This window comes from Oncorhynchus keta, chromosome 8 (assembly GCF_023373465.1).
Source record: "Oncorhynchus keta strain PuntledgeMale-10-30-2019 chromosome 8, Oket_V2, whole genome shotgun sequence".
NCBI classification, from domain to species: Eukaryota; Metazoa; Chordata; class Actinopteri; order Salmoniformes; family Salmonidae; genus Oncorhynchus; species Oncorhynchus keta.
The window spans coordinates 721784-742051 of NC_068428.1; the positions used below are offsets into that span (position 1 = coordinate 721784).

A 20268-nucleotide genomic window follows, 5' to 3' on the forward strand; every position below is an offset into this window, starting at 1 on the left:
AGGAGCTGCCAGTCTGCAAGGAGCTGCCAGTCTGCAAGGAGCTGCCAGTCTGCACGGAGCCGCCAGAGCTGTCAGCCTACATGGAGCAGCCAGAGCCGCCAGTCAGCGTGGAGCAGTCAGAGCCGCCAGTCAGCATGGAGCAGATCTGCCAGTCAACCAGGCTCTTCCAGATCTGCCAGTCAACCAGGCTCTTCCAGATCTGCCAGTCAACCAGGCTCTTCCAGATCTGCCAGTCAGCCGGGATCTGCCAGAACTGCCAGTCGGCCAGGATCCGCCAGTCGGCCAGGATCCGCCAGTCGGCCAGGATCCGCCAGTCGGCCAGGATCCGCCAGTCGGCCAGGATCCGCCAGTCAGCCAGGATCTGCCAGTCAGCCAGGATCTGGTAGATCCATCAACCTGCCTGAGCTTCCTCTCACTCCTGAGCTTCCTCTCACTCCTGAGCTTCCTCTCACTCCTGAGCTTCCTTTCACTCCTGAGCTTCCTTTCACTCCTGAGCTTCCTTTCACTCCTGAGCTTCCTTTCACTCCTGAGCTTCCCCTCAGTCCCGAGCTGCCCCTCAGTCCCGTTCTGCTCCTCAGTCTAGTGTGGTTCTGGGTGAGGACTACTAGGCCATGGTCGGCGGCGAGGGTGGACTATCCAAGGACGAGAGGAGGGACTAAGACAGTGGTTGAGTGGAGTCCACGTCTCGCACCGGAGCCGCCACCATGGACAGACGCCCACCCGGACCCTCCCTATTGTTTTGAGGTGCGTTCGGGAGTCCGCACCTTGGGGAGGGGGGTGGGGGGGGGGGTTCTGTCACGCCCTGGTCGAAGTATTTTGTGTTTATCTTCATTTATTTGGTCAGGCCAGGGTGTGACATGGGTTTTTGTATGTGGTGTGTATGTAGTGGTATTGTAGCTTAGTGGGGTGTTCTAGGTAAGTCTATGGCTGTCTGAAGTGGTTCTCAATCAGAGGCAGGTGTTTATCGTTGTCTCTGATTGGGAACCATATTTAGGCAGCCATATTCTTTGGCTGTGTTGTGGGTGATTGTCCTTAGTGTATTTGTTCCTGTCGCTGTATTAGTTGACAAGTATAGGCTGTTTCGGTTTTCGTTACGTTTATTGTTTTGTAGTGTTTGTGTTATTTCGTGTTTACGTTTGTTTGATTAAATATGGATCGCAATCTACACGCTGCGTTTTGGTCCGACTCCCCTTCACCACATGAAAACCGTTACGGGAACGCTAAACACAAGTTGCAAACGAGTGTGTCAAAAGTGTTTGACATTCCTGATGAGTTTATAGCCATCTTCTGTGCTCACTAGTTCAAATGAGTTGTCTTAGGTGTGTCTCAGTAACATGCAAGTAGGCATGTCTCTCGGAACTTGGCATCCATTCACCGTACTTGCGATGTGCACAATGTCTCCAACATCAAAGTTGTGTTCTTTGGCTCTCTTGTTTTGTCAGCATATTGTTTTATTTTCTGTTGGTAGGTTTTGTAGTGATTTTGATTGTCTTTTGCTTTTAGTTTATTCCAGTATCTTCTCAATGCTTGGCAACTTTGTTCGATTGTCTCTTCCAAACACGAGAAAGGCTGGTGTTTCTCCTGAAGTGTGATGAGGTGTTGAGCAATAGACTAGAATATTTGGTAGCTCCTCTTTCCAGCTCTTCCCTTCACTTTTGGCTGTTCTCAAGGCTTTCTTAAGGTATCAATGGAATCACTCGATTTTCCCATTGCTCTTAGGATAAGACAGTGATGCTATGATCCCACACTTTGTCAACCATTTTTTTGAAGTCTGTCCAACGAATTGTCTGCCATTATCTGTGACCACCTCTAGGGGGTATCTAAAGCGTGAAAAGACATTCAATATCTCTGAATACACTGCATTTGAAGATACTGTATGTCAGATATGACAGTTTGTGGGTAAGAGGTGTAATAGTAAATTATGGTAAATAGAGTCGTGGCCAAATATATTGGCGCCCTTGCACTTTTCTTAAAGAATTCCTTATTTCTTCTAAAATAAGTTGACATTTTAAAACTTTTGGTCCCCACACCTTGCGATTTACAACATTGCAGAACCAACTTGATTTTACAAATGTAATTTAGAAAAGAAAGACAAATGACATGGATTTGGACATTTTCCACAGTTTCAAGACTTCATCCTGTTTCGTTGCTTCTTTACAATACTCACTGCAGGTAAGTCGTGTGTGCTAACTGAATGCACTCTTTGCACATAATCGTCGACTCATCCATTTTTTTGAGTTTAAGGTAAGGGAAGTCGAGATAATGAATCTGCAACGTTGGTCTTTTTCGTGATGTGCTCAAACTTGTAGTTGTATGGTTTTGGGCTCCCGAGTGGCACAGCAGTCTAAGGCACTGCATTTCAGTGCTAGAAGTGTCACTATAGACACCCTGGTTCGAATCCAGGCTGTATCATAACTGGCCGTGTTTGGGAGTTCCATAGGGTGGCACACAATTGGTCCAGCTTTGTCTGGGTTTGGCGGGTGTAGGCCGCCTAGACTTGTCTAGATAAATAAAGGTTGAATATTTTTTTTATATAAAAAATGGTTGTAGTCTGAGTTCAAGTCTTTGAATTCTCGTCGGACACAGACTCAACTTCTCTGGATTGACCATGTAGATCAGTGGCTTGTGATAGTTTTTTTAGTCAACTTGACTCCATTTAGAAAAGTTCCAAAGTGTTCTACTGCCCATAGGCATCCAAGGGCCTCTCGCTCAATCTGAGAGTATCTTCTCTCTGTAGGGGTCAGTGAACGACTTGTGTAAGAAATTGGCCTGTTCTGTCCATTTTCCTGTAGCAATATAGCTCCAAGTCCTACTGGGCTTGTGTCACTAATCACTACTGTTCATACATCTAGATTTTTAATGTTTAAAAAAAAATAACTTTTTACCCCAATTTCTTAATATCCAATTGGTACTTACAGTCTTTTCCCATCACTCCAACTCCTCTGTACAGGCAAAGTTCAAGAGCCATGCATCCTCTGAAACATGACAATACCAAGCCACACTGCTTCCTGACACACTGCTCGCTTAACCCGGAAGCCAGCCGCACCAATGTGTTGGAAGAAACACCGTACAACTGGCAACCATGTTAGCGCCCAGCCTGCCACAGGAGTCGCTAGAGGGACAAGGACATCTTGGCCGGCCAAACCCTCCTCTAACCTGGACGACGCTGAGCCAATTGCACACCACCTCATGGGTCTCCCGGTCGGTGGCCAGCTGCGACACAGCCTGGGATCAAACCTGGATCTGTAGTGACGCCTCAAGCACAGCAGTGCCTGAGACCGCTGCGCCACGCGGGAGGCCTGGTACATCTAGTTTAAAGTATATTTTTGTCATCTTTTTGTTTTACATTGTTTCACTTTGAAGACACTATCTTTGAGTGGCGATGGCCTCTAGTAAAGTAAACAGTCAACATGGGTTCTAATCTATAGTAAGACACTATCTATGAGTGACGATGGCCTCTAGTAAAATAGACAGTCATCATGGGTTATAATCTATAGTAAAACAATATCTATGAGCACTGCGCCCAGCCTGCCACAGGAGTCGCTGGTGTGCAAGATCCCTACCGGCCAAACCCGGACGACACTAGTGCGTCGCCCCACGGACCTCCCAGTCACGGCCGGCTGCGACAGAGCCTGGGCGCGAACCCAGAGTCTCTGGTGGCACAGCTAGCCCTAGACCACTGCACCACCTGGGAGGCCCTATGCTAGTAGTTCTTGCCTAAGAAAATGTGTGGGGTTCCCATTTAATTCAGTAAAAGTACTTTCTGTAGTGCCTCTTTCAGCCCTTATGCTGCCAGTCATCCAGTCATTTATGATGCAGTACTGTCACTTTATTTAGGCTACTCAATGTCTCATAGGTTTATCATGCAAACATTTCATGCAAACAAACACTTCTTACTCATTATGTTTGTACAAATACAAAACTTTCAATCAATCATTCGACCAATCAATCATTGTGTCATCACTATAATTTCCATTCCGACATTCTATCCATCACAGTGTCATTTTATACTGTCGAAGTACAGTTCTAGGTCATTGTGCATACCGTATGTAGGTCATATGAACTTCATCCACAACAATTCTGATGATTTTGTAGCTGTATAGGACTGAGACCAACACATCTCTCCCTGTCTTCCCCAACCAGCTCTCCGGACTTCCAAAGACAAGGTCCCAAGCATATAGCGTTCTTATCTTTATCCACAACCACCGCTCTGTGACCCAGGACTGTTGCCTCATTTGTTCCTCTGTCCACCACTGTTTTCCGTGCTTTTTGAAGACCAGAACTAGCTACGTAGCTAGCTGGTAAAGGAGGCTTTTTCCTCAAAGCCTAACACTTCCTCCTCTCTCACAAAGGCTTCGCGTACATGTTAACAGTCTTTCCTCTCTCATCGCCATAAATGTGTTGTTGAATTAAATAAATAGTGCTGGTTCTCGTTTAACTCTCTTTAATAATAACTAATAATCATACAAGTTTCACGGTTCAAAGTCATTCCAGCTCGAACGATGAACACTGTAGTGATGTCTTCATTCTTATACCAGGTAGGCAATCTCGTGACATAGTTTATTCAACTATGCTACAACCGTTTTGTCGTTGTTGTTGTTGTTTTCTATGGAGGGGTAGATGATAATAATGCATGAACATGTACGTTCAATGTCTTAATAAATATCAGGGACGTTAATTATGTTCTGTTTGTTGACAAGATTTTGGAGAGTAATTCTTTTAATTATTTTTATTTTACTTGAACCTTTATTTAACTAGGCAAGTCAGTTAAGAATACATTCTTATTTACAACTACGGTCTACCGCGACCAAACCCGGACAATGCTGGGCCAATTGTGCGCCGCACTATGGGACTACCGATCACGGACAGTTGTGATACAGCCTGGAAGGGGTAGATGTCCTCGTTTTTTTCCCCTAGCTTTTTCCTTAATTTGTTCATTGCTTTGTCCTTATTATTATTTTTCTGGTTTGTCCTTCACAAGATGCCATTAGAAAAGCCTCTTCTTTTACAGGCATCGATATTGAATTTATGATAGGCCTAGAATGACTGTCCTTCACATTTACTTTTTATAAAGGAACATTGGGCCTCGATTTTTCCAACAAACATAGTAATCACAATTTACAATACAACATTCGGTACTGCTTTCTGTCTCTTGTGTTCACCTTTATCTAATACATACAGTGCATTCAGAAAATATTCATACCCCTTGACTTATTCCACATTTTGTTTTGTTACGGCCCGAATTCAAAATGTATCAAATACATGTTTTCTCACACATCTACACACAATAGCCCATAATAACAAAGAGAAAACAACATGTTTTGAGACATTTTTGCAAATGTATTGAAAATGAAGTACAGAAATATCTCATTTACATAAGTATTCACACCCATGAGTCAATTCATGTTAGAATCACGCTTGGCAGCGATTGCAGCAGTCTTTCTCTGTAAGTCTCTGGATTGTACAATATTTGCACATTATTATTTTATTTATTTTAATTAAGCTCTGTCAAGTTATTTGTGATCATTGCTAGACAGCAATTTAAATCAAAACTGTAACTAGGCCTCTCAGAAACATTCGATGCAACTCCGGCGTATATTTGGCCTTGTTTTTTAGGTTATTGTCCTGCTGAAAGGTGAATTTGTCTACCAGTGTCTCTTGGAAAGCAGACTGAACCAGGTTTTCCTCTAGGATTTTGCCTGTGCTTAGCTCTTTGACAAACATACCCATAACATGATGCAGCCACTACCATGCTGTGGATAAATCTATGATTGAAATTCACTGTTCGACTGAGGGACCTTACAGATAATTGCATGTGTGGGGTACAATGATTAGGTGGTCATTCAAAAATCATGTTAAACACTTATTGCTGTCACGATGGTCGTAAGAACATTCGGACCAAGGCGCAGCGTGATATGGGTTCCACATATTTATTGAAGTGAAATGCACAAAACAATAAAGAACAAATGAAACATGATGTCAATGAAGTGCTCACAGGCAACTACACAAGAACAAGATCCCACAAAACACAGTGGGGAAATGGCTGCCTAAATATGATCCCCAATCAGAGACAATGATAAACAGCTGCCTCCATACCAGGCCAACATAGAAATAAACACCCTAGATTACCCACCCTAGGCACACCCCGACCTAACCAAAATAGAGAATAAAAAGGATCTCTTTGGTCAGGGTATGACAATTGTGCACAGAGCCTATGCAATTTATTATGTGACTTGTTAAGCTAATTTTTACTTCTGAACTTATTTAGGCTTGCCATAACAAAGGGGTTGAATACTTACTGAATCAAGACATTTGAACTTTTTATTTTGAATGAATCTGTAAACATGACTAAAAACATAATTCCCCTTTAACATTATGGGGTATTGAGTGTAGGCACAATCTCAATGTAATCTGTGAGGACAGATGCTGGAGACGAGAAGCAAGTACAGGGAATGAACATGAACAGGAACAAGGGAAAACAAAATGACAATAATGCTGACACAGGGATAAAACAGATATAGGGAAGGCAATCAAAACATGAAGGAGTCCAGGTGAGTCCAATGAGTGCAGATGAGAGGGCAAACGGGATCAGGCGTGACAGTAATCCCCCCTCTAGGGGCGCCACCCATTGTCCCAGCTGGGCGAGCCTGATGGGCCGGGCGAGGCATGGGCGCTGGACTAGCCGGCTGAGGCGTAGAAGCACAACAAGCCGGCTGAGGCGTGGGATCCTAACGATCCAGCTGAGGCGTGAAAGCCTGATGATCTCGCTGAGATGTGGGAGCCTGATGAGCCTGCTGAGGCAAAGCAACATCACACTTCCTCCTCCATGCTTCATGTGGGAACCACACATGCAGAGATCATCCATTCACCTACTCTGCATCTCACAGATTCAAGGCAGTTGGAACAAAAAATCTCAAATTTGGACTCCGATCAAAGGACAGATTTACACCGGTCTAATGGCCATTGCTCGTGTTTCTTGGCCCAAGCAAGTCTCTTCGTCTTATTGGTGTCTTTTAGTAGTGGTTTCTTTGCAGCAATTCAACCATGAAGGCCTGATTCACGCAGTCTCCTCTGAACAGTTGATGTTGAGGTGTGTCTGTTACTTGAACTCTGTGAAGCAATTATTTGGGCTACAATTTCTGAGGCTGGTAACTCTAATTTTATTGAAACACTCACTCCCTGAACTTGCTTCCTGACTCTCAGCGCACATTGTTAATATTTACAGGCTCTTTATGCCGGTAAATATTGTTTGTCTTTTCTTATTATCTGCTAAGCCATTATAATTTGAACAGGCTCTACTTATTTCACCTTTGACCTTTCTGATTGGAACATACGTCATTGATGGCTTTGGTATGCGGATAAGGCTGTTTTCTAGTGCCGGAACAGTCAAATTTCTCCCAGAAAGGTTGTGTTCCAGGAAAAGAGATAGCCTTTTTCAAGATGGAATGAGGAAATCCATATGTGGTTGTTTGACTGGGGAGGTGAGTAGGACAACAGGAGAATGACTATCCAAACCAATTGGACCTTTCTTGACCATTCTGTTCGTAGAGTATGGTAGGCCAAAGAATACAAACCCATCATGCCTACTATATTTATAGCATTTGTAAGTTCAGATACATTTTGCCTACTGTAAATTTGAACACAGCTTTCACCCTATGTGACTCCTCCAAAGCTCTGTGTGGTGACTTTATAAGTTTGACACAAAATTGAATGGTGCACAGGGGCATTCATGTTGCGAGTTCGTCGTCACACATTGTCAACACGAACCCTCATTCGTTTCTAACAAAGAATATAGAGCGGCAGATGAGGGTGGTGGATTAGGGAGGCTGTGTTTTAGGTTTCCCATGCCTGAACAAGCTGTCATTGTTTTAGCCTGAGCCAGTTTGCTCTAGAATGTTGTGGGCCTGACAATGGGACTGTAGCCCTGGTTCCACAGTGATGGGGTGGGGGCTGGGGAAACGGGCTGGACAGAGCCTGTGTCCCAAATGGCATGCTATTGCCTATATATGGGCCCTGGCCTTAGGTAGTGCACTATATAGGGAATAGGGTGGCATTTGGGACACAGACAATGTCAGTCCATTTCCCTCAGGCACTCATGTAGATCAATCTGGACGAGAACGGTCTAAATCAAGCTTTGCCAAACCAAAACATAAACTCATCGGGGACCCAGGACTGAGTTTCAGGAACACTGGTCTGAATGATGGCTGTACATATGAGGTCCAAATGAGGTCAATTTGGAGGACTATTATAGGTCCAGTTTGTCATAATGAGCCTGTATAGACAAAGATATGGCTATAATGGATTTCTGAAATCCAATTGAGAATGTCACAGCAACTCAGTTTGCAGTTACTGTATCTATGAATCCAAACCTTTTACCATTGTTCTATTCCGGTGCCGTTTACCCCGAAGTGATTGATTTGATCCACTTACTCAGAGAAAGTGTGAAATGGCAGGGATATGTATGTGTGACAATGTACAGTATATGCTAACATTATGATCAAACCTTCTGTCCTCTCACAGCACCTTCGCAGTTTGGCCCAGAGGCGTCGTTCCGCCCCCTCCCTGGCTTTTGAGAAGGCTCTGGGCAGCATGCCATGGTGCTCCGTCAGGTGAGTTTGCTCTGCTCCTCTCTACTCTGTTATCACAGTAGTATCTGCTGCTCCCACCCGTCCCAGGGGGCAGTAGAAAGCCCCTCCACTCACAGCCAGCTGCCACTTCGTCAGATTCAATAGATACAAATTGGATAAAAAGATTTCAATGGAAAGAAATGGGATAGAAAGGTATTTCGAACTTCAATGGATAGACATACCTCTATTCGTTACAATCTTTTTGTTTGAATTTTCTCACTTTGATACACATTTATGAACTTCGCTTCTAAGCCTCACTTACATGTAAAAAAGACTTGGCTTTATTCATTACCGTTTAACTATTTCTTCAAAAGCAAAGCACAAAGAGTAATTCCAAGAGACATGTCATTTAGACAAGAACACATTATTTTATTGCAACTAAAACATCATTTCATAGGCTTTCATACAGTACATGACAAAAGTTTGGACACTTACTGATTCAAGGGTTTTTCTTTATTTTGACTATTTTCTACATTGTAGAAAAATAGTGAAGACATAACTATGAAATAACACATGGAATCATGTAGTAACCAAAAAAGTGTTAAACAAATCAAAATATATTTTATATTTGATCTTCAAATAGCCACCCTTTGCCTTGATGACAGCTTTGTGCACTCCTGGCATTCTCTCAACCAGCTTCATGAGGTAGTCACCTGGAATGCATTTCAATTAGCAGGTGTGACTTGTTAAGTTAGTTTATTGAATTTCTTAATACGTTTGAGCCAATCAGTTGTGACTAGGTAGAGGTGGTATACAGAAGAAAGCCCTATTTGGTAAAAGACCAAGTCCATATGGCAAAAACGGCTCAAATAAGCAAAGAGAAATGACAGTCCATTTCTTTGACTGACCTTCATGTCTTAATCAGGAAAATGTCAAGAACTTTGAAAGTGTACCTAAGTGCAGTCGCAAAAACCATCAAGCGCTATGATGAAACTGGTTCTCATGAGAACCGCCACAGAACCGGAAGACCCAGAGCTACCTCTGCTGCAGAGGATAAGTTCATTAGTTACCTGCCTCAGAAATTGCAGCCCAAATAGATGCTTCACTGAGTTCAATTAACAGACACATCTCAACATCTGTTCAGATGAGACTGCGTAAATCAGGCCTTCATGGTTGAATTTCTGCAAAGAAACTACTACTTAAGGACGCCAATAAGAAGAGACTTGCTAAGGGCCAAGAAATACGAGCAATGGCCATTAGACTGGTGAAAATCTGTCCTTTGGTCTGAGTCCAAATTTGAGATTTTTGGTTCCAACCGCCGTGTCTTTGTGAGACGCAGAGTAGGTGAACGGATGATCTCCGCATGTATGGGTCCCACTGTGAAGCATGGAGGAGGAGGTGTGATGGTTTGGGGGTGCTTTGCTGGTGACGCTGTTGCTGATTTAGAATTCAAGGCACATTAACCAGCATGGCTACCACAGCATTTTGCAGCAATACACCATGCCATCTGGTTTGCCCTTAGTCACACTATTATTTGTTTTCAACAGGACAATGACCCAAAACACACCTCCAGGCTGTGTAAGGGCTATTTGACCAAGAAGGAGAGTGTTGGAATGCTGCATCAGATGACTTGGCCTCCACAATTACTCAACCCAATTGAGATGGTTTGGGATGAGATGTACCGCAGAGTGATGGAAAAGCTACCAACAAGTGCTCAGCATACGTGGGAACTCCTTCAAGGCCGCTGGAAAGAATTCCAGGTGAAGCTGGTTGAGAGAATGCCAAGCGTGTGCAAAGCTGTCAACAAGGCAAAGGGTTGCTTCTTTGAAGAATCTCAAAACATTTTGATTTACATTTACATTTACATTTACATTTAAGTCATTTAGCAGACGCTCTTATCCAGAGCGACTTACACACACACAGCACAGACTGACCTGGAAAGAAAATACAATATATAATAATATATGTAGGTATAACACTTTTTGTGGCTACTACATGATTCCATGTGTTAATCGTTTTGATGTCTTCACCATTCTACAATGTAGAAAATAGTAAAAAAATAAGAAAAACCCTTGAATGAGTAGGTGTCAACTTTTGACTGGTACTGTACGAACAAACATAAACTCAAACTTCCCCCTGCTGTGACCATTAGTTGAATGGTGTCACTATGCCTCCCAGTGACACATCAGTCGGTGTAAAGGGGGCTGCAATGCCCACTCTCTACGGTAACTGGGGACACAGGTCTGGCAACTGTTGTCTAAACCCACTCAGGGCTCCCTCGTCACTCCCAATGTTCAAGACTAGGGGAACTCTGTTTCTTCAGACAGATTAGGGGGGATGGAAAATGAAGTCAGAAAAAACAAACAAGTGTGGGGTTGTGAGGAATGGCGAAGATACAAAAAAAACATGATATTTACTTTATTTGTTTTAATGAACCATATTAAATATCAGGACAAAGGCGAATAATCTAATAACCCCAGCAATAACTGACTGTCCATCACATTACATATTCAAGGTCAGTCTTTGAACATAAAGTGTTCTTCCCAGCCTGTGGTTCAAGGGATTACTCGTAAATCAATCCATATAAGGTTGATCTAATGTGGCTCACATTAATACAGTACTTTGACAACTGGTTGCTGACAACTATGCCCATCAATTTTTTTTCTCATATATCGAACACTACACAGTGGTGGAAAAATTACTCAAGTGAAAGTCACCCAGTAAACTAATAATTGAGTAAAATTATTTGTTTTAAAATATACTTATGTATCAAAAGTTAAATTCCTTATATTAAGTTAAACCAGACACCACTATTTTATTTTTTATTTCCAGATAGCCAGGGGCACACTCCAACAACCAGACATCATTGTTACGTCCGTCGTTAGATGAATGAGACCAAAGCGCATTGTGGAAAGTGTTCATGATTTTTAATGCTGAACTCCGACAAAACAACAAAATACAAAACCGAACGTAAAGTTCTGCAGGGCTAGACAACTATGCAAAAACAAGTTCCCACAATCTAAGGTGGGGAAAAAGGGCTGCCTAAGTATGATCCACAATCAGAGACAACGATAAACAGCTGCCTCTGATTGGGAACCATACTTGGCCAACAAAGAAATAGAAACACAGATTTGCCCACCCAAGTCACACCCTGACCTAACCAAATAGAGAATAAAAAAGTCTTTCTAAGGTTAGGGCGTGACAATAATTTACAAATGACGCATGTGTTTTAAGTGATTCAACCTGAACAGCAGCAGTATGGATGACCAGGAATGTTCTCTTGTTAAGTGCATAAATGTTTCAATTTTCTTGTCCTGCTAAGCGTTCAAAATGTAACGAATAGCTTTGGGTATAAGGGAAAATGTATGGGGTAAAAAGTACATTAATTTTCTTTAGGAATGTAGTGAAGTAACATAAAAAGTTGTCAAAAATAGAAATAGTAGGGCCTCCTGAGTGGTGCAGCGGTCTAAGGCAGTGCTTGAGGCATTACTACAGACCCGGGTTCGATCCCAGGTTGTCACAGCCGGCCGTGACCGAGAGACCCACGAGCCGGCGCACAATTGGCCCAGCGCCATCCGGGTTAGGGATTTCGTTGTCCCATCGCATTCTAGCGACTCCTTGTGGCGGGCCGGGCGCCTACAAGATGACTTTGGTCACCAGTTGGACGGTGTTTCCTCCGACACATTGGTGCGTCTGGCATCCGGGTTATGCGAGCATTGTCAAGAAGTACTGCAGCTTAGCAGGGTAGTGGATGCATGGCTCTGACCTTGACCTCTCCCGAGTCCGTAGGGGAGTTGCAGCGATGGGACAAAACTGTAACAACTACCAATTGGGGAGAAAAAAGGGGTTAAAGTACAAAAAATATATATGTAAATAGTAAAAGTACAAAAAATATATATGTAAATAGTAAAAGTACAAAAAATATATACCCCAAAAAACTACTTTAAGTAAAAATACTTGAAATTACTACCTAAGTACTTTACACCATTGACACTACCCATCTATACCATCTCAAATTCAACCAATGTATTACAAATGTTTTTTAAACTATACAAAAAAAATGAAGAGTTTATAAAATACTTTAAAACCCTTTCATAAAGGAATAGTGTTATGACAATTTATATGGTTTCATCATGTGGATTCATTTCTGGAATTTTCCAAATGACTGAATGATGTCTGGAACACAAAATCAGTCTTTGATCAGCCCCAACAGTAGTTCACACCAAGACCACCACAGTTACAAACGGACAAGTGGGGTCCACTCCAACCAGACAACCTAACTTCATCAGAGACGTCACACTCCCACCCGTTCAACACAAAAGCAAGTGAACCCTAAGCTACAGTGAGGGGGCGGCGGATGCTAGTTTCACTACAGTGGGTGAGACAAGTGTCTTTGACGTAGAACATATCAGACATGGAAATATGATCTTTAAGCCTATACTGATCATGTTGAAGTATGCTACGTAGAGATGTCGTGTGGGCACTGTGTTTAGTGGTAAGCCAAAGTAGGTCAGCGGGTGTAACCTCGGAGAGTCCCTCTGTGATATAGATTTGAAGATCTGTACAAAAAACACACATTGAAAGAGGGACATGAAGATATGGAACACATAGAATACAATGTGAATTCTCAAAACCATTTCTCTAATGCTATTTACATCATGTTCATAAAAGATAAATGATAGTTCGCCATAACTTATACGTTTTCCATAAATGAACAAAGCATGGGAATGATACTGAATGATTTTGTTTATACTGTAAAACATTATGTAATGAGTGAGAATATATTTTTGTTCTCGAGAAGATTAGCAACATTGTAAAATGTTAATTGCTACTTGTTTTCCGTGAGATACAAGCAACATCTTTATTGTTAATAATGATTGTGGGAGGCAAGAAAGGTTTTAAAGGTCAGAGGGAAACTGAGAAGAGTGAGGGTGTTTGAGTGTGAGGGAGGTGAGAGTTCTAACCTCATCTGATGTGTAATAGGAAATAAAAGAACAAACTTGAATGTGAAAACTGTCTTTCAAAGCCACACATACCATTTCACAGAGTCCTTAAATGCATTTGATTTCATACAACATGCCCTTGTGAGAGTCATAGCATCAGGCTAGAAGCCAATTGCCATGTGCTCCTCTCTGGCCTCTAGGTCACCAGGCTGCTCGTTATGGCGCACACCTGTCACCATCGTTACGCGCACCTGCGTGTCTTCAGACTCACCTGGACTCCATCACCTCCCTGATTACCTTCCCTATATATGTCACTCCCTTTGGATCCTTCCCCAGGCGTTATTGTTTCTGTATTATGTCTGTGTGCTGTTAGTGTTTCTTGTTTTGTATTATGTTGCATTTATTTAAACACTCACTCCCTGAACTTGCTTCCCGACTCTCAACGCACATCGTTACACCAATATGAAGATATATGTATTTTCTCTACGTTTTGCATAAGTGTGTCATCTCATTCTGTGTCTTAAGTTCAAGAAAAAATAAATGTCTGCGCTCTGGTATGCTCCCATGGTGATTTAATCAGACACACACAAAATACAACTTTTTGATCCGAGTTGGGTCTTCGTCAGGTTATCCCGAAACGTTGGCTTTGTGTCTAATTAAGTTACCATAGGAGCATACCAGATTTGCTGACATATATTTTTTTTATTTGATATGTTCTTCTGTCCTATTGGATGTGGCTGTGCATATTTCTCTTTATACATTACCATACACAATAGTTTCATCTGTTGCTGGCCCTAAAACAACCAAGTGGACAAAACGGGGCAAATTTGATGGAAATTATGTCATAATAACCCATTTTGTCCATTGGGAAATATGTGATACAATTTCCAGTATACATCACAACATAATAAAATCTATAATTTAAAAATAAGTCATAATGAAATGCTTGCCTAACATTGATCTGCTGGTAGTGTAGGCCCTGTGTGTTAAAATAACTGACCTAAAATGCCCCCCAAAACGTATGAAACAATTCTGAAGTTCTGATGACAAATGATCTGATGTGGTCATATGGCAAAAATGAAAACTGACCCTTAAATCCACCCACACACGTACCATGCAGGCACACAAACATAGTTCCTCCATAGTTCTGACCCCCACTCTCTCTACCCTAGGGAGGAGGCGCCGTGCTGGGTGTCGATGGAGCAATGCCCTTTCGTCCTGGGCCTTAGCAGTGAGAATGCGGAGCTGGTCCTGGACGCCTGTGTTCAGATCACAGAAGGCATGAAGACCCGAAGGAGACAACTCTTCCTCTTCAGCGACGTGATCGCCATCACCATGCTCAAGTAAGATATGGAACATGATAAGAACACAAACCAACACATAAACTCCCTTTTCAAACGTCCCCTTTTCAGGACCCTGTTTTTCAAAGATAATTCATAAAAATCCAAACAACTTCATCTTCATTGTAAAGGGTTTAAATGTTTCCCAGGCTTGTTCAATGACCAATAAACAATTAATGGACATGCACCATTTGTGAAAAGGCCTGTCTACTGACTCTGAAAAACACTAAATGAAGATGCCCAGGGTCCCTGCTCATCTGTTTGAACGTGCCTTAGGCATGCTGCAAGGAGGCATGAGGACTGCAGATGTGGCCAGGGCAATAAATTGCAATGTCCGTACTGTGAGACACCTGAGACAGCACTACAGGGAGACAGGGTGGACAGCTAATCGTCCTCGTAGTGACAGACCACGTGTAAAAACACCTGTACATCTGAAAATCACACCTGCGGGACAGGTACAGGATGGCAACAACAACTGCCTGAGTTACACCAGGAACGCACAATCCCTCCATCAGTGCTCAGACTGTCCGCAATAGGCTGAGAGAGGCTGGACTGAGGGCTTGTAGGCCTTTTGTAAGGCAGGTCCTCACCAGATATCACCAACAACAACGTCGCCTATGGGAACAAACCCACCGTCGCTGGACCAGACAGGACTGGCAAAAAGTGATCTTCACTGACGAGTCGCGGTTTTGTCTCACCAGGGGTGATGGTCGGATTTGCGTTTATCGGCGAAGGAATGAGCGTTACACCGAGGCCTGTACTCTGGAGCGGGATCGATTTGGAGGTGGAGGGTCCGTCATGGTCTGGGGAGGTGTGTCACAGCATCATCGGACTGAGCTTGTTGTCATTGCAGGCAATTTCAACGCTGTGCGTTACAGGGAAGACATCCTCCTCCCTCATGTGGTACCCTTTCTGCAGGCTCACCCTGACATGACCCTCCAGCATGACAATGCCACCAGTCATACTACTCATCCAGGGGGGTGGGGTTCCTGCAAGACAGGAATGTCAGTGTTCTGTCAGCAAAGAGCCCGGATCTCAATCCAATTTAGCACATCTGGGACCTGTTGGGTCGGAGGGTGAGGGCTATGGCCATTCCCCCCAGAAATGTCCAGGAACTTGCAGGTGCCTTGGTGGAAGAGTGGGGTAACATCTCACAGCAAGAACTGGCAAATCTGGTGCAGTCCATGAGGAGGAGATGCACTGGAGTACTTAACTTCTTATGGGCAGGTAGCGTTTACTTATGCACACTTTTCATCCGGACATGAAAATACTGCCCCCTACCCAAGAGAGGTTAATGCCACAGGTGGCCACACCATATACTGACTGTTACTTTTGATTTTGACCTCCCCCTTTGTTCAGGGACACATTTTTCAATTTCTGTTAGTCACATGTCTCTGGAACTTGTTCAGTCTATGTTTTAGTTGTTGAATCTTGTTTTGTTCATACAAATATTTGTTAAGTTTGCTGAAAATAAATGCAGAGGATGTTTCTTTTTTACTGTCTGCATAGCAACACACACAGACACCACATAGATTGTCTGAGTTTTGCTTTCAGAGAACAGAACTGATTTACCTCCATTTCCTCTCCCCTAAGTCCTTCACTCTCTCTTCTCCTTCCCACCCTCCATTAATTCTGCATCCTATATGGTAATCTATATAGCCCAGCTCATATGGAGGGAATTGGGTGCCAGGCGCACCGGTTTGTTTCAAGAACTGCAACGCAGTTCAAGAATGGTCCACCGCCCGAAGGACATCCAGCCAACTTGACACAACTGTGGAAGCATTGGAGTCAACATGAGCCAGCATGCCTGTGGAACGCTTTCGACACCTTGTAGAGTCCATACCCTGACGAATTGAGGCTGTTCTGACAGCACACACGTGACTGAAGACAGATCCTCAATACAGTTGATGCTAGGCTTTACACAAAATCCTGTTCCCTCAACAAGGCCTGCAGTAAGTGCGTGGGTCTATGGATCCACACGCGACAAGGTGACAGTTTCAACATTGTAGCTAACCAAAAGTGGTGAACTAGGCCTTGAGTGAGTTCCTTCCTACTCACGAGCTGACAGGCAGACAGACACAGGAAGCTGATCATGGAACACAATGCATTCATAAAGAGAGAGAAATCAGATAATTTCCTGTTTCTGAGTGATAAGCAAACAATCACTGGTTTAGAAATAGATGACAATAATGAGGAATACATTAGTACCTATAGCAACCATTGGGATAGAGAAGTGGACTGTGCAGGTTTCTCGGCTTGATGAGCTGAGATACAGTCAGGCCTGATGAAAACATTAACTGACTCTCTAAATTCTCAACCTGCTAGCCCTCATACAGCATCCATGATCACATAATCCTCTCTCTCTCTCTCTCTCTCTCTCTCTCTCTCTCTCTCTCTCTCTCTCTCTCTCTCTCTCTCTCTCTCTCTCTCTCTCTCTCATATTTAGGTCCAGTGCTAGCTACCGTCTGAAGCACAGGGTGAGACTGGAAGATCTGTGGCTTTATGGCTTTGAGGACGAGGAGGAAGAGGGAGGAGGGGGAGAGATTGACCTCAGGACGTCCCTGGTCCTGGCCTGGCCCCTTGCCTTCTGTGTGGTGTCCTTCCAGTGAGCAACAGCCATCCTCTGTGTGCATACATGAGTGCACACTCATACATGTGCATTTACATTTACATTTACATGTACATTTAAGTCATTTAGCAGACGCTCTTATCCAGAGCGACTTACAAATTGGTGCATTCACCTTATGACATCCAGTGGAACAGCCACTTTACAATAGTGCATCTAAATATTTTAGGGAGGGGGGGTGAGAAGGATTACTTATCCTATCCTAGGTATTCCTTAAAGAGGTGGGATTTCAGGTGTCTCCGGAAGGTGGTGATTGACTCCGCTGTCCTGGCGTCGTGAGGGAGTTTGTTCCACCATTGGGGGGCCAGAGCAGCGAACAGTTTTGACTGGGCTGAGCGGGAACTGTACTTCCTCAGTGGTAGGGAGGCGAGCAGGCCAGAGGTGGATGAACGCAGTGCCCTTGTTTGGGTGTAGGGCCTGATCAGAGCCTGGAGGTACTGAGGTGCCGTTCCCCTCACAGCTCCGTAGGCAAGCACCATGGTCTTGTAGCGGATGCGAGCTTCAACTGGAAGCCAGTGGAGAGAGCGGAGGAGCGGGGTGACGTGAGAGAACTTGGGAAGGTTGAACACCAGACGGGCTGCGGCGTTCTGGATGAGTTGTAGGGGTTTAATGGCACAGGCAGGGAGCCCAGCCAACAGCGAGTTGCAGTAATCCAGACGGGAGATGACAAGTGCCTGGATTAGGACCTGCGCCGCTTCCTGTGTGAGGCAGGGTCGTACTCTGCGGATGTTGTAGAGCATGAACCTACAGGAACGGGACACCGCCTTGATGTTAGTTGAGAACGACAGGGTGTTGTCCAGGATCACGCCAAGGTTCTTAGCGCTCTGGGAGGAGGACACAATGGAGTTGTCAACCGTGATGGCGAGATCATGGAACGGGCAGTCCTTCCCCGGGAGGAAAAGGAGCTCCGTCTTGCTGAGGTTCAGCTTGAGGTGGTGATCCGTCATCCACACTGATATGTCTGCCAGACATGCAGAGATGCGATTCGCCACCTGGTCATCAGAAGGGGGAAAGGAGAAGATTAATTGTGTGTCGTCTGCATAGCAATGATAGGAGAGACCATGTGAGGTTATGACAGAGCCAAGTGACTTGGTGTATAGCGAGAATAAGAGATGGCCTAGAACAGAGCCCTGGGGGACACCAGTGGTGAGAGTGCATGGTGAGGAGACAGATTCTCGCCACGCCACCTGGTAGGAGCGACCTGTCAGGTAGGACGCAATCCAAGCGTGGGCCGCGCTGGAGATGCCCAACTCGGAGAGGGTGGAGAGGAGGATCTGATGGTTCACAGTATCGAAGGCAGCCGATAGGTCTAGAAGGATGAGAGCAGAGGAGAGAGAGTTAGCTTTAGCAGTGCGGAGCGCCTCCGTGATGCAGAGAAGAGCAGTCTCAGTTGAATGACTAGTCTTGAAACCTGACTGATTTGGATCAAGAAGGTCATTCTGAGAGAGATAGCGGTAGAGCTGGCCAAGGACGGCACGCTCAAGAGTTTTGGAGAGAAAAGAAAGAAGGGATACTGGTCTGTAGTTGTTGACATCGGAGGGATCGAGTGTAGGTTTTTTCAGAAGGGGTGCAACTCTCGCTCTCTTGAAGACGGAAGGGACGTAGCCAGCGGTCAGGGATGAGTTGATGAGCGAGGTGAGGTAAGGGAGAAGGTCTCCGGAAATGGTCTGGAGAAGAGAGGAGGGGATAGGGTCAAGCGGGCAGGTTGTTGGGCGGCCGGCCGTCACAAGACGCGAGATTTCATCTGGAGAGAGGGGGAGAAAGAGGTCAGAGCACAGGGTAGGGCAGTGTGAGCAGAACCAGTGCACACACACAGAACCATGTGCAGAACCATGTGCACACACACACAGATGCGTAGGCAGACACTCAGGCAGGCAGGTGCACACAAAACATATTGAGTTTCTTAAAGGCCCAGTGCCCTCAAAAACGTGATTTCCCCCTGTGTTTTATATATATTTACACACTATGAGGTTGGAGTATTATTGTGAATTTGTGAAATTTCAGCCTGTTTTGGTGGGATGGAGTTTTGGCCTTCAATGGTGACATCACTATTCGGTAAATGAGGGAATAGACTAATAAGAAACAGAGTTCCAAGCCTCTCTGTCAATAACAGCAAACTTTCCGTTTTCCCCTCCCCATTCAAAATTCTTGCTTGAGAAATTGCCCTTTGCCAAGAAGCTATTGTTGTTTCTTTTTGACCATTTTCATCAGAGTAAGGTACCCAGAAATGATTTCATATTGAGATTAAAAACAGCTGCATTTGACCTGGTTTGGATGGTCTCCATGAGATTATGAACGAAATAGGGAAATGAGGACAGTCTACACCATCACAAGATAATGGCTGGTGAAAGAGGAAGTGTTGAAGCCGACCACATGGATCACATGTCAGGGGCTTTACAGCACTGGACTTTATCAGGAAGACTATCTTTGAAATAAGTGTTGAAATTGCATGGTCACAAATAGACACAACATTGAACAAAAAACAATTGAAAGGGGATGGAATAGTGATTGAGTAACAATGAGTGTCTGTTTTGATCAGTAATAATAGCTATCCTTCGTTGGTGTAGATGTGGGTCATTTAGTCATGTTACTGGGGTCTGAGTCATGGACTCCCACAGTTTCTTCTCAAGCAAACAGTCAAATAACACTGGTAGAACGTCGTTGACTAGAGTCATTCTTAGAGTCTGTGGTTCAACAGTTTATTGCACTACAAATGACCAGTAAGCACCAACAGTATATGAGCTGGTCCATCCGTATAGTGTCTGTAATCCAAATGTAGGCACAACCAAAGA

General features: G+C 44.0%; 1 protein-coding gene across 2 annotated transcripts in view; it reads left to right on the forward strand.

Annotated features, from left to right (window-relative positions):
• Positions 1-20268, forward strand: part of LOC118386648 (T-cell activation Rho GTPase-activating protein-like) — a 33635-nt gene that overhangs the window by 5502 nt on the left and 7865 nt on the right. Inside the window, exons 1-4 of one of the 2 annotated variants that reach the window (XM_052523353.1) lie at positions 4488-4538; positions 8521-8609; positions 14683-14853; positions 17297-17455. In XM_052523353.1, coding sequence (XP_052379313.1) covers positions 4503-4538; positions 8521-8609; positions 14683-14853; positions 17297-17455 — 455 coding nt within the window. In that variant the 5' untranslated portion in view covers positions 4488-4502. Of the gene's footprint in view, positions 1-4487; positions 4539-8520; positions 8610-14682; positions 14854-17296; positions 17456-20268 lie in introns of those variants that run through there. The other variant, XM_035774360.2, reaches the window with a different exon arrangement.